This window comes from Vigna radiata, chromosome 7 (genome assembly GCF_000741045.1).
Source record: "Vigna radiata var. radiata cultivar VC1973A chromosome 7, Vradiata_ver6, whole genome shotgun sequence".
NCBI classification, from domain to species: Eukaryota; Viridiplantae; Streptophyta; class Magnoliopsida; order Fabales; family Fabaceae; genus Vigna; species Vigna radiata.
This window is the reverse complement of record NC_028357.1, coordinates 50,957,631-50,970,557: the sequence shown is the minus strand read 5'-3', so window position 1 is coordinate 50,970,557 and position 12,927 is coordinate 50,957,631. Positions and strand designations below refer to the sequence as shown.

Sequence of the window (12,927 nt, the reverse complement as noted above, 5' to 3'; positions counted from 1 at the left end):
TCCAGCAATGTGTACGCATGGAACTTTCCAGAGCTTTTCAAGACCTCTCCACGAATCTTGTCGGCAGCACCTGCATAGTAACGTAGAGTGTTTGCAGACGATGGAACTTCCAAATTCTTACACATGTGATACAACTTTCCTGCATCAATGACATCCAATGTTGCAAGTTCTTCTGCATGTTCATCAATTAGTTGCGCCCATTTCATCAGTATTTTAGCTCTATCTTGATTATTAAATCCATCCTATGTCAGTTTTCATGAACAAACCTCGAAATTACATGAAAACTTTTACATTTAAAATAATTAACAGTTTAATGACCTTGTACTAATAATATAAAATAATAGTTTACTAAATAAAAATGTTATCAACATAACTTTTGAAGTTATTAATGTAAGATTCAGCAAATTAAATTTGAATTCTTTTGGTTTATTTTAGTATATCAGTATAAGAATTAATCAATTTTAATTAGATTTAAGTGAATTTAAATTAAATATTATATATTATCCAACAAAAACAAAAAAGGAAATGAGAACAATAGAAAAAATACGATAAAAGAGAAACTGAATAAAATTTGCTAAACAAGCATGTAAACATTTATTCTCTATTGCTATAATTTCTTAATGAAAAAAAAAGTGAATAAGATTATAACTAAGACAACTTTTTCTTTTGTACCATCCTTACTTCCTAATAATGTTCTGTTTCAAAATGTAAATATGATTTATATAAAAATAAAATAAAAATTAAGAGGTCTTAATCAAAAAACAGAATTTCTAATTTTAAAAATGGTATGTAATAATTTAGAGATAAATAAGATGTCTAATAAGTTTTTTTTTTCCAATCAATCCAAACTGTCTAATTAAAATTAATTTTATTATTTTGTCATAATATTGTTATAAATTAAAGTACTACCTTTTTAAAGCTTAATTTTATATTATTTTATATTTGTATCCAATATTTCATTCACTACAAAAAATTATAATTTTAGCAGGGGTTATTTTTGACATTACGGGGTTTTAACCCCCGAAAAATACGTTTCCCACGGTCATAAAAACCTCTGGTAAATGAAGCGTCGCAAAACTGTCACATAATTACCGACGGTTTTTTGAAAACCGCCCCTATTTCCAGGGGATTTCAGAACCGCCGGTATTTTACGGGGTTCTCCAAAACCGCCCCTATTCTCGTACCAAAAAGGAATCCAAATCCACCTCTCTCGCACCTTGTTATTTTGTCCTATAGCAGAATGGGTGCCGCTCGAGGAACTCTGCATGTTAAGTCATTCGTTGATGTGACTATTTTTGTTACTTTTCTTGTCTTTTCCAGTTTTAATTATATTTTGAGATTGTTTCACACAAAAAAAAAATTCACAGTAATAGGATAACTTTGTTTGTATTATACAACAGCATGACATCATAAGTACTATGCAGGTTTTTCATTTACTTATTTTAGTTTTCTGTTCTATGTGCAATCTATTTGATGACAAAGCAACAGTGAATTAATTCACGCTCATTAGCAAAGAGGAAGTGATGAAAAGAAGACATTATACAGAGACAAAAACCAGTCATTGTAAAATGTCTATGATGTGAAACTCTTACAATATTGTATTTCCAAATCATGAATTAAATAGTTAAATAATCCGCTAATCTCTCAACTCAAAGTCAACAATAACATTCTAGTTTCCTAAAATCAGAAGTGGTGCGATTAACAAAATATCGACTGACATAAATTTGTTTTGTCTTGGATGCATGCACATAAACAGAGAACTTTCCTTCGTGACCCTGCAAAAAAGGAGTAGAGCATTTTCTTGGTAAACACAAACCTCAAGATAAACAGGATTCATATCCCAATTGTATTTAAAGAAATTGGAACAAATGCAAGCAAGAGATCTTAAGAGAGTGTGAACATATATTGCACGTAAACAGTCATAGGAAGTATGCCTTATTTTGGAGACCTAGAATGCACTTATTGGACTAACTAGCAGCAATAGAAGCCAAAACGAAAGAGCAATTTTCACTTTTTACTTGATTAGACTTATCTCAAATAGAAAGGAAAGAGATATCAAATATACATGGCAAGACATAATATTTGAAACTGCATCATGATAGAACGAAAAAGTAGGGCAACATAAAGTACATATTCAATTACCTAATCATTAGCTCATAGTAAATCTGCTTCAACTCCAGCAAATAGGGTATATCCGCAGGGGCCTCTTTAACAACATTATCAGCTTCTTTAAGCTTTTTCTTTTACTTAGATGTATCAGCATCAAATACTCTTGGACTAATTTTTCTAGAAATTATTTGTGCACGAACATAATCCTCACGGTCTAGACACAAACGAACCTAAAAGACATGCAATATTCTTATGTCAGCTACTGAATTGCAACACAAAAACTGAATGACCTGTTATTACTCTAATCAAAGAAAGAAACAGAGAAAAATGTCTCATACTTGTTCAAGAATGAATGCAATCCTCTCAGTCTTGGCCATGGGACCAAAAGTTTCAACCTGTTAATATTATCCATTACATTAGTAAACTGAAAACTAATTAGTTCTGTTAAGAAAATTCAGGTCACATAAAAACAATAAAAAATAACACATCACCACTGACCGCAATTTCTTTGCATCAAATCAGCAGCTTCAGCTATATGCCCTTGATCTTCCTTGATCTTTGCAAGTTTCTTGATCAATCGTGCTCTCTTTATTTCCACGTATATCTAAAAACAATAAAACATTTAAAAAGACATGATGGTATAATAACACTGATTAAAAAGAAACAAAAGGTTCAAAATTAGCACACTCACTTTCCCTGCAGACACATTATTCAATGTTTCGATGAACATTGAACAGTATATTTAGGTCTTTCCACTCTTCTTACCTCTCACCCCTCAAATAATTAATTTAAAGATTAATTAAAAGTGAAATTAATATTTAATATTAGAAAGTAAAAATGTCTTCCAATTGAATGATTAAAATTAAAACTCTGCTATTTTTAGAATCGAGATTGTCTTAAAGTCTTTTAAAACCTCTGTAAATAATATTCCATACACTATATTTTGTATAAGTTAAAACGCATTTGGATCATGTTTGATAGATGAATTAAGGAGGTATATTTGGTGAAACAGAACAATATTTTTAAGAAAATTATATCACTTACCTTATTAACTAATTTCTCTTCTCTCAACTATTTTTGTCTCTTTTCAATAGAAGAATAGTTTGACTTTTGGTCTATGTTTTCTGTGTTCAACAAACATTATGTAGAGAAACTGGTTTGTAACTTTTTTAGTTTTTCACAGGGAATTAATAGAGTAAATCAATAGAGTTTTGATATATTTGAACTCAGAATTAATAGATATTTTCAATATAAGATTTTTCTTTTTATATTATTTTTTTTGTAGTGAAATTTTTGACTGAGTTACTATTCTCTACATCACATATAATATTGATAAGAGAACTTACTTTTCTTTAAAGAGAGATTTTCTTTTTCAAATAAATCAGCAAAGGATGTAGATATTCATTTTCTTCAATTATTTGAGAAATAGCTTTCGCTATGTGCAATCCTTGTGATGTGTACTTATCATCATCTTCATAATCACTTAAGCTTCAAGTTCAATCATACATATATCACAGTTCTCACGTATTCAATCAGAGTTTGGGGTTGATACCTTCAATTTTCTTTCTACCTCAGCATCTGCCATGCCATCAAACAAGAATGGATCTCTGTTTCCATTGGAAATGGCACTAGAACCATCATCCTGAGTTCAAGTAAAACATAAACAGTAAAACACAATGAAATGATACAAATATTACTTCGACATCAACAAGTAGCCTAACTGATAAGAGGCAACAAATATGTATATCTATACATCAATGTACACTAACCTCTGAGACAACATAATTGCTCACATCAGGAGGAGTAGGTATATCTTTGATATCATCTTCATAGGCAACTTGAGGAATCTTTATCGTGATGGAAGGGTGAGCATTGTATATGCAAGTTTAATCTTGTAAACAATTTCTGAGAGGGATTTAAATTCCACTATTGCCTTTCTAATTGCCAACGATTCAACAGGGTGTTGCCAGAGCATACTCCTCCAATCCCAAGTCTTTCTCAAGCAATCAACGAACACCCTCGAACGTCAAAGAGCTGCATTCAAAAGGCAAAACATAAACAACTGGTACATAAGATTTCAGAATAATGAGAAGGAAGAAGAAGAAAAAAAAGAAGAAAAGTTACTTACTCGGATTGTTCCTTGTAGTGAGAGACGCGAGAGCGCATGGCAGTTTCAATCTGAGACTTTGCGGCGGCGGAGGTGGAGGTGGCGGCGGGGATATTGGTGGTGGAGGAAGGAGCGGACGAGATTGGTGTAGAGGAAAGGGTGGAAGTCGGCAAGCGAAAGGAGAGGTTTTAGGGTTTGCGAAAATAAGAGATGAGGAAGAAAGTGCCAAAAAATAATTGAAAAACTAAATATATTTATTCCGGATATTAAAACCGCCGATAAAAAACCGCCAATAGAATTAACTATTTTTGTAGTGATTTAGGTTACTCGGGACATTATTACAAGTCTTTATTTAACAAAATTTAAGTGGAATTTGTTTAGAAATATTCGTGTAAAAGTTTATGAATTTAGTTTAATGGATTTTGCTATTAAATTTAATTTACTCTGACAACAAAATTATACACTTATATAATTTTAAAGAAAATTGTAAAAAAATGTTAATATTTAAAAAAAAAATTGAATCAAATATATCAAAATGATAATAGAATTTTTTAAAATAATGATTAAAGTATGAAGAATTAAACAATATCAAATTGAAATGAGTAAGATCGACGGTGGTGGATCACATGGTCGAGCATTAAATATTCATGATGACATTGTTCTTGAATCACAACAATATTCATCTCAAAGATTTTATCGGGTTTCTTATTCACTTATACATATTCAATTATATCGGAACAGTAAAATTAAATATTTACTAATTATTTAGGGACATGACATGACTCTATAGGGAAATTTGTCACTTTCATTTATTTGTGTTGCTGTAGATACTCTCGTTATTCTTTTGGAGCAATCTATAAGTTTTTCATAAAAAAAAAAATCATTTAATGTTTTTTATTTACGATTGAAAAATGGATAATTAAAAAGTAAAAAAAAGAAAGAAAGGAAAAATAAGCTTACAGCGCCAGACATGCGAGGCCAAGGACCAAAGTCAAAGGCGTGACGTGCTGCTTTAACAGCAATGTCTATGTCTTCTTTATCTCCTTCGCTGATANTTGCTATAACCTCTCCAGTTCTTGGATCTATGCTCTCGAATGTCTTTCCTGTCAATAGTACAGAGAAAACAAAACGAAAGGTGTAAGGAATGTAGTATAACTGGTGAATTTTTAAATTTATTTCNATTTCATAAAATCAATTCNTAAAATAAAATTTATGTCCNTTTATATATTTTTAATTCTTGCAGAGACACAAAAAAGAAAGTGTTCTAAAAAGAAGATGATGATGACCTGAGACCGAGTCTACAAACTCTCCGTTGATAAAAAGCTTGGTGAACTTGACCGACGGGAGCTTCTTGACGGAGGCAGCGTCGCCATTGCTAAGACCTGACATCACTCTGTTTCTACTTTTGCTAACCAAAACAGAATTGTAATGTGATAATACAAACATAGTGAGACCAAAGCACTCATATATATACACGCCACAAATATAATCGAAGGAAAATAAAATTAGAAGAATAAACTCGCTTCTTCGTTGACTTTAGATGCCTATTCTGTAATATAATATCCCAAACCTATAATAAAAATAATATATTATTATATCATGTTTCCTATCATATAACATATAATTTAAATTTATGAATTTATTAAGTAAGGGTATTGAGTTCACTGTACCACTTCGGTGGTCCAACAAGAAAAAAGTATTGGGATAACCTCTTTAATTCGGTAGCCCAACTCTTGTAATTTTTTCCACCCTTGAAAAAATATTTTTTTTTTCTTTCGTTTCATTAACTAATATAATTTTGTCTGCCATTTTTTTTAATATTTGAAAAAAAAATAGTACAAATGTTTTATTTCAGCCGCCATCTTCGTAATGTTTCCTTGTTAAATAATGTTTACATTATATATTTTTCTCCCAGTTATTTTTCATTACCACCTCCTCCAATCAGTTCTACGGACGTTTTCCTCCACCAACCCAATTAATCATTCCATCAATTATCATAGTTATTTTTTTAATTATGCAAATGATTCCAAACTTGTATTTTTTAAAGTTTTACTATTTTCCAAAAAAATATCATAATTTCCGCCGCCGGTTGCGACAGAAATATATATATATATATATATATATATATATATATATATATATATATATATATGATAATTTTGTTTAAATATTAAGTTAGAGGATAATGAGATTTCATATTCTAATAAAAGACTTGGTCAAATTAAAAAAATAAAAATAAAATTTATGGTCAAAATCAATAAAAATTTTGTAGAATCATTAAAATGTGCAAATTATCATGTTATTATAAGTTTTTTATGAGATTTATATGAGTATAACTTTAATACTAGTATTTTTTGGAAAAAATATCATTATATATTTTGAATGACTTTTAAAAAGTTTAACATTGAAATTATTTATACGTAATATTGTATATTATATATTTAATTAAATAGTTAACTTATTTTATATGTTTTTTTAATGATTTTAAAAAGATGTGAACAGATAACTATTAAAAACAGATGGAAATATAATGGTATATTAAATCTGGATAGTTTTAGATACTCAAAAGCTTAATTTTTGTAGTTTTGTTTAATTTAAAGACAACCAAAGCCCTAATATGAGATTAGTGTGAGAAACGTGTCAAACTAATGGCGTTTTACTATTGTCAAACTTAAGTTTATGCAAAATATTTACATTATTAATTATTTTAGAAATTATGTAAAATGTGATTTAATATAATTACAAAAAAAATTTAATCATTACCAACGACCAAAATTTGCCGGAAATATTAAAAGTCTGTTGGTAATGATATTTTTCGACGAATTACCGACGAACCTAACTTCATCGGTAATATTTATCGATGAATTATTATGTTCGTCGGTAATTATCGAAAAAAAAATTCGTCAATAATTGTCAAAGGAAAAATCCATCGATAAATATCTTGATCTGGTTCATCTTCTTCCTCTTATCCCTTCTTCTGTTTCCTCATATTTTAAATTTTTTTATCAAATTTTCTTCATTCCTAAACCAAAACAACAATCTAATTCATTCCAAAACCAAGGCTAAACTTAGGTTCTCCAATTGTTTTAGAAACCCTAAAATTGGAAAAAATCTCCAATTAGTTTTTGAGCATCCATATTTTCTTTATTTTCAACGACCACCATGTTGGTAACACTTCTCCACATGGTTCTCCCACGACAGTGGTGGCATTCTCCCATGGCAGCGGTTGCACTCTCCAATGGTAGCGGTGGTAGTGTGGGAAAATGGTTGCAGAGAATGTGAGAAATACTCTTGAGTTGAGAGGAAAGAAAAAATGATGAAATTGATTTGGATTTTTTACTGACGGATTTACCGACGAATTTTGTTCGTCGGTAACTACAATATACATTACTGATAGATTTTCTCTGTTGGTAAATACAATATTCATTACTGACAAACTTACCATGACTAAAGTTCGTCGATAACTGCAAAATGCATTATCGATAGATTTTGGCCGTCGATAATTACCAAACGATAATACCTGTCTTAATTTTTTTTACATCCGTCAATAAAATTCGTCAATAATATACATTTATCGACAAAAATAAATTCATCAGTAAAATTTTGTAGTTGTGGAGTTGGTCAGAAGAATTTTTTTTTTCTTCTAATTATAGATTAAAATTCTTTTAAAGAATACAATAAATTTTTTTTTTAATTTTACTAAAATGTTTATAATTATTTTATAACTTAATTAAGAAGCTTTTAATTTTGACAAATTGTGAATAATTTTAATTATTTTTTAATTGTGATTATTATCTTATTTTTTTAACTTATTTATTTATCTTTTTCATGTTAAAAATGAGAAGTTATATCATTAATATAAATTTATACTAATTACGACTATATAAATCAATAAATAATTTCTATTGTTGTTTAGAAAACAAGAAGAACCATAATAATGATGATTATGAAAATGATAAAATATAAGTAATAATAAATTTTTTTACATTAATTACAATATTATTTTATATTAGTTATAAAATTTCATAGTTTTAAACATGTTAAAACAAATAAGACAATATAACAATAATAGTACTAAGCTAAACAAAATATAAAGACAAAAACTTAATTATTTAAAAAACTAAAAAATATAAAACTTTTAAGTTTCCAATAAATCAGACAAATTTAATATAAATTCAATTAAATATATTAGAATTTGAAACTTAATTAAATTTTATTTTATTTTATATTATTATAGTACTACAAATACATAAAAATGATTTAATATTAAACGAAGAATAATAATATAAATGAAAAGAAAAAGTATTCTTATTCCAATTTTAGAAAATAACAATAAAATAAAAATTAGAGTGTGTAGACAACGAAACTTGAAAAGTAGTGACATTGATGAATATGATATTTTGAAGTAGCTTGATTATATCTGCAGCAGTGCGCAAATCATAATCGAAGAATCTTTTCTCCAACCACGAAATTGCAGAAGCAAACAATTGTGTCCTCTTCAGATATTTATGTTATTATTATTATGCAATAATGAAAAGCTCGTGAAGAATTTTTCTAAGCTTGATTTTCAATTAAATATGACTGACTAAATTAATGTTTCATCCTCCCACAGACAAACATATTTTCAAGGGAAACAATAATGATAGGTCCAGCAAGACATGACAACAACGTTATATCAAGTTCCAACAACCTTGTTAGAAAAGATGGTTCTACGTGTTAAAACAAGCTGGCGTAGTTCATTAAACTTCATGAACGATTAACATCTATGTTAATATATTATATTATACTAATTGAATGCGAAAGACCTATGTCTATTTGAATAGCATTATCTTATCTTATATCATGAAAGACGTATAAAAAGAAATAATATGTGATTAATTTAAAGTAACAATTAAAAATATTAGATAAATAATCAAAATGATTATCACGTGATCCATCTAAGCAAAAGGTGTATAGATACATTATAAATAACACATTACATGAAATAAATTAATTATGTGTATTATTAGAGCATTTAAAAGCATATAACATAGTAAAAGTATCTAGATTCTTTTATAATTTCTTTTTGACTTGGTACATTTTAACAATGTGTACCGAGTTTTAGTAGATAAAATTACTCTCATATATTATGGATTCTAAGTTTTAAAGTCAAAGGTATTTGAATAATTTTCATTCTCAAAACTAAAAAATGAAAAAAAAACTCTCAAACCCTTACTCACCTCCCTCATTCCTCTCAACCATATCTCTTTCATCTCTTTTACTCCAACCTTTTCTCTATCATCTATGGTAGATTCAACTAAAAAAAAATCACAAATACTCGTCGTTAAAAAATTTACCTTTGTAATGAGTTAAGTCTTTGGCATATTCGCCTTCAGGCAAAGATTGATTCAAGATCTCTTCAATTTCATCATCTTTACTAACATCTCTAATTTCATCATCTACATATGTTGAATCATCATTTCTTAAAAAACCTCTAGGCCAATTATCAATTCCTTCTGATGTCATTATGCTTGTGAAAATTAGATAAAATTAGATAAGACAAAATTTATAAAATGAAAACTCATTATAAAATCACTTTTTGTAAGAAAATGTTTAATAATGAGTGTTTCTGATTTTTTCCAAGCCAATTACCAATTCCTTTGATGCCATTATGTTTGAGAAAAATAAGACAAAAATTATAAAATGAAAACTTATTATAAAATCATTTTTTGTAAGAAATTGTTTAACCGCGAGTTTTTTTTATTTTTTCCAAACGAATTACCAATTCCTTCATATGTCATTATGCTCGTGAAAATTAAATAAAATTAGATAAGACAAAAGTTATAAAATGAAAACTCATTAAAAAATCATTTTTTTGTAAAAAATTGTTTAACCAGTGTTTTTGATTTTTTCAATTGGGACTACGTTAGAGATGACAGAGAAAGGGTTGAGAGGAATGAGGGAGGTGAGTAAGGGTTTGAGAGTTTATTTTATTTTTTAGTTTTGAGAATGAAAATTATTTAAATACTCTTGACTTTAAAATTTAGAATCCATAATATTTGAGGCCGGTACACATTGTTAAAATGTACCAACACGCGTTAACAAATCCCATATATATATAATCAATTATAGGTGCATGGAACTTTCATATTGCTTGCTATGCTATTTTTTGTTATTCAGAAAAGAAAATGAGCCACAATACTCATCTCTCTGCATGCACACCATTTGCAGATTATTAAATGAGTATAGAGTTCTTGCGTCAACAATGTGCAAGCTACGATGGCTTCTCTTTTTGTTGGAAGATCTTCACATTCAACACGCTCAACCTGCACTATTATTATGTGACTATGAATCAGCTAATCAAATTGCATTGAACCGGTGTTTCATGAACGCACGAAACACACTGAGATCGATTATCAAATTTCTCCCTATTAATTCAAGGGAACAATTAACATGCCAACATCCTCACCAAAGCTTGACTCCCTCGATCTTCCATTTCATTCGTCATAAGTTAGGAATGCTTAACACCACTCTCAGCTTGAAGGGGCTCTCAAAATAACAGAAATGGAACGAGCCGAACTTGTACTGTCCAGTTCATATGGGTCGAGCTTATATGACTGAGTTTAAGTTGTCAAACTTATATGGCCGAGCTTAAGCTGCCAAGCTTATATGACTTAGTTTATGTGCTTCTTTCTGTTATGCACTCTTTTATGTTATGTAAACCTTCTACTGTATATATTCATCCTTTTTTTTTTTTCCCTTTGTACAGAAATAATTTTTACATTGATATTTATTCGTTCTCTTTTTGTTGGGCTAAGTCTTTGTTTATATATGCAAAGTCTTCATCTGAAGTGCTGAATATATCTGTCAACACACTGCCTATCAAAGCCATGCGTTTCTAAGAGCATAAAACCCTCCTCATATATTTGATTTTTAATTTTATTTCTAACTTTATAATTAATTTTTATTTATAAAAAATATTTTATTTATCTTATTTTTAAAGTTCTAAATATATCAATAATTTCTCGTTTTCTGTTTTTAATTTATATATAAACTAAATTTAGTTCAGGGAAAAGTATTTTTAGAGGAGTTTATCAAAGAAACTATAAATGATAATTGTATTTTTAATTGTGATTTTTAATTTTTTTTTTTTTTTGGTTTCCATTATTTATTTGGATTATATGTAATGAACAAAAGCTATAACTCCTAAAAGTTTTTTATTTTTTCCTTCGACCTTGAGTACGATGGTGGGAGAATTGTATGGAAAAGAAATGCAACAGACCCAAAGGCGGAACAATGTGTGGGACCTGAAGGAACAATCAAAGGGACACGTCGCACGAGGCACAGAGAACAGTGGTGTGGTTTAGTGAGAGAGAGTATTTTCTATTTCTATAAGTGTAGGAGTGCAGTTAGTAATGACAGGGTGCAAAAAGCAACAGCCGATAGAGAAATACCTCGTTTAAAGCCGTGAGATTTGGAAGCCCAAGTCCATATTTTTTTGGATTTTGGTGGTGTTTTACACCCAGCTCCAACGTTGCTGATCATGCCTTCAATTTTTAGGAAAGGCTGTTTGAAACTATAAGCAGCCCATGATGTAAGTTGGAAGAAAGTGTGCTACTGACTTTATGGGAGTCTGACAATATTTTTTCGAATAAGAAATGCATGAACCCAGATAGAAACTTTTGAGATAAAAGTCGTCATGATTTTATTTTCTCATTTTTAATACGAATCAATGGATAAATATCACTTATTTTTGCTATTTTCTTTCATTAATATTTCATAATTGCACAGTGAAAACAACCAAAAAAAGGAATTGACAATAAGATTGTTGAAAACCTGAGTTTCCATGATTTATGAGAAGTGGAAATTGATAATTGATGTGAGAGATAAATTCAAAGCCAAGGAGAATTGTAAAGAGGAGTTACAACAGATTTAACTTGCAAGTATTTGTAAAGGGCTTCCAAGCCATGGTCTTTTCCAAATCCACTCATCTTGTACCCTCCAAAGGGAACATCATCACCAAAGGCAAAGTAGCAATTGATCCAAACGGTACCTGCACGAATCGACCTTGACACTGTATTTGCTGTATCCAAATTCTTTGTCACTATGCCTGCTGCTAACCCATACTTGCTATTATTCGCACTTTTAATTGCTTCTTCAATGCTCCTATTGTTCACATTTCATAATAATCAACATTATAAATATCAGAACACAACAATAATCAATAAGAAACATGACAACATAATCTTAAAACAAACTTACTTAAACTTCTTCAACGCCATCACAGGGCCAAATATTTCATCTTGTGCTATGAGCATATCGTCCTAAATGGAAACATTATGGTTAGTTATCTGATTATGCTAAAGATAATTAGCCTTTTCATAACTAGGATTTACCTTTATATCAGAGAAAATTGTTGGCTCAATGAAGTATCCTTTATCGCCCAATGTTTTACCACCGGTTAAAAGGGTTGCTCCTTCTCTCTTTCCATGCTCAATATATGAAAGAATCTTCTCAAACTGTTCCTTGTCAACCTAACATATAGAAAATTGTTAGTTGATTGATGAACATCATAATATTTTTTGAACTATGTTTTTGTACTTTAGAACTGGTGTTGACATAATTGTGTCTTGCCTGGTTTTCTTACCTGTGGTCCCTGTTGGACTTTAGGATCAAAAGGATCTCCAACCACCCAAGCTTTTGCCTTCTCCAACAATTTTTTCTCAAATTCA

The 12,927-nt window shown here is 29.5% G+C and overlaps 2 protein-coding genes and 1 pseudogene across 2 annotated transcripts in view; all 3 read right to left on the bottom strand.

The window, feature by feature from the left end:
- Nucleotides 1–5,684, bottom strand: part of LOC106766580 (aldehyde dehydrogenase family 2 member C4-like) — a 7,257-nt gene extending 1,573 nt beyond the window's left edge. The window contains exons 1-3 of the mRNA XM_022782812.1: nucleotides 5,503–5,684; nucleotides 5,177–5,319; nucleotides 7–224 (exon numbers count right to left, since the gene is read on the bottom strand). Coding sequence (XP_022638533.1) covers nucleotides 7–224; nucleotides 5,177–5,319; nucleotides 5,503–5,662 — 521 coding nt within the window. The 5' untranslated portion in view covers nucleotides 5,663–5,684. The remainder of the gene's footprint in view (nucleotides 1–6; nucleotides 225–5,176; nucleotides 5,320–5,502) is intronic.
- Nucleotides 2,147–4,608, bottom strand: LOC106767431 (annotated as a pseudogene).
- A 6,361-nt stretch (nucleotides 5,685–12,045) lies between the features above and the next one.
- Nucleotides 12,046–12,927, bottom strand: part of LOC106766579 (aldehyde dehydrogenase family 2 member C4) — a gene marked incomplete at its 5' end in the record, with an annotated part of 3,380 nt that continues 2,498 nt past the window's right edge. The window contains 4 exons of the mRNA XM_014651299.2: nucleotides 12,046–12,361; nucleotides 12,458–12,519; nucleotides 12,592–12,729; nucleotides 12,843–12,924. Of these exons, the coding sequence (XP_014506785.2) occupies nucleotides 12,088–12,361; nucleotides 12,458–12,519; nucleotides 12,592–12,729; nucleotides 12,843–12,924 (556 nt within the window). The remainder of the gene's footprint in view (nucleotides 12,362–12,457; nucleotides 12,520–12,591; nucleotides 12,730–12,842; nucleotides 12,925–12,927) is intronic.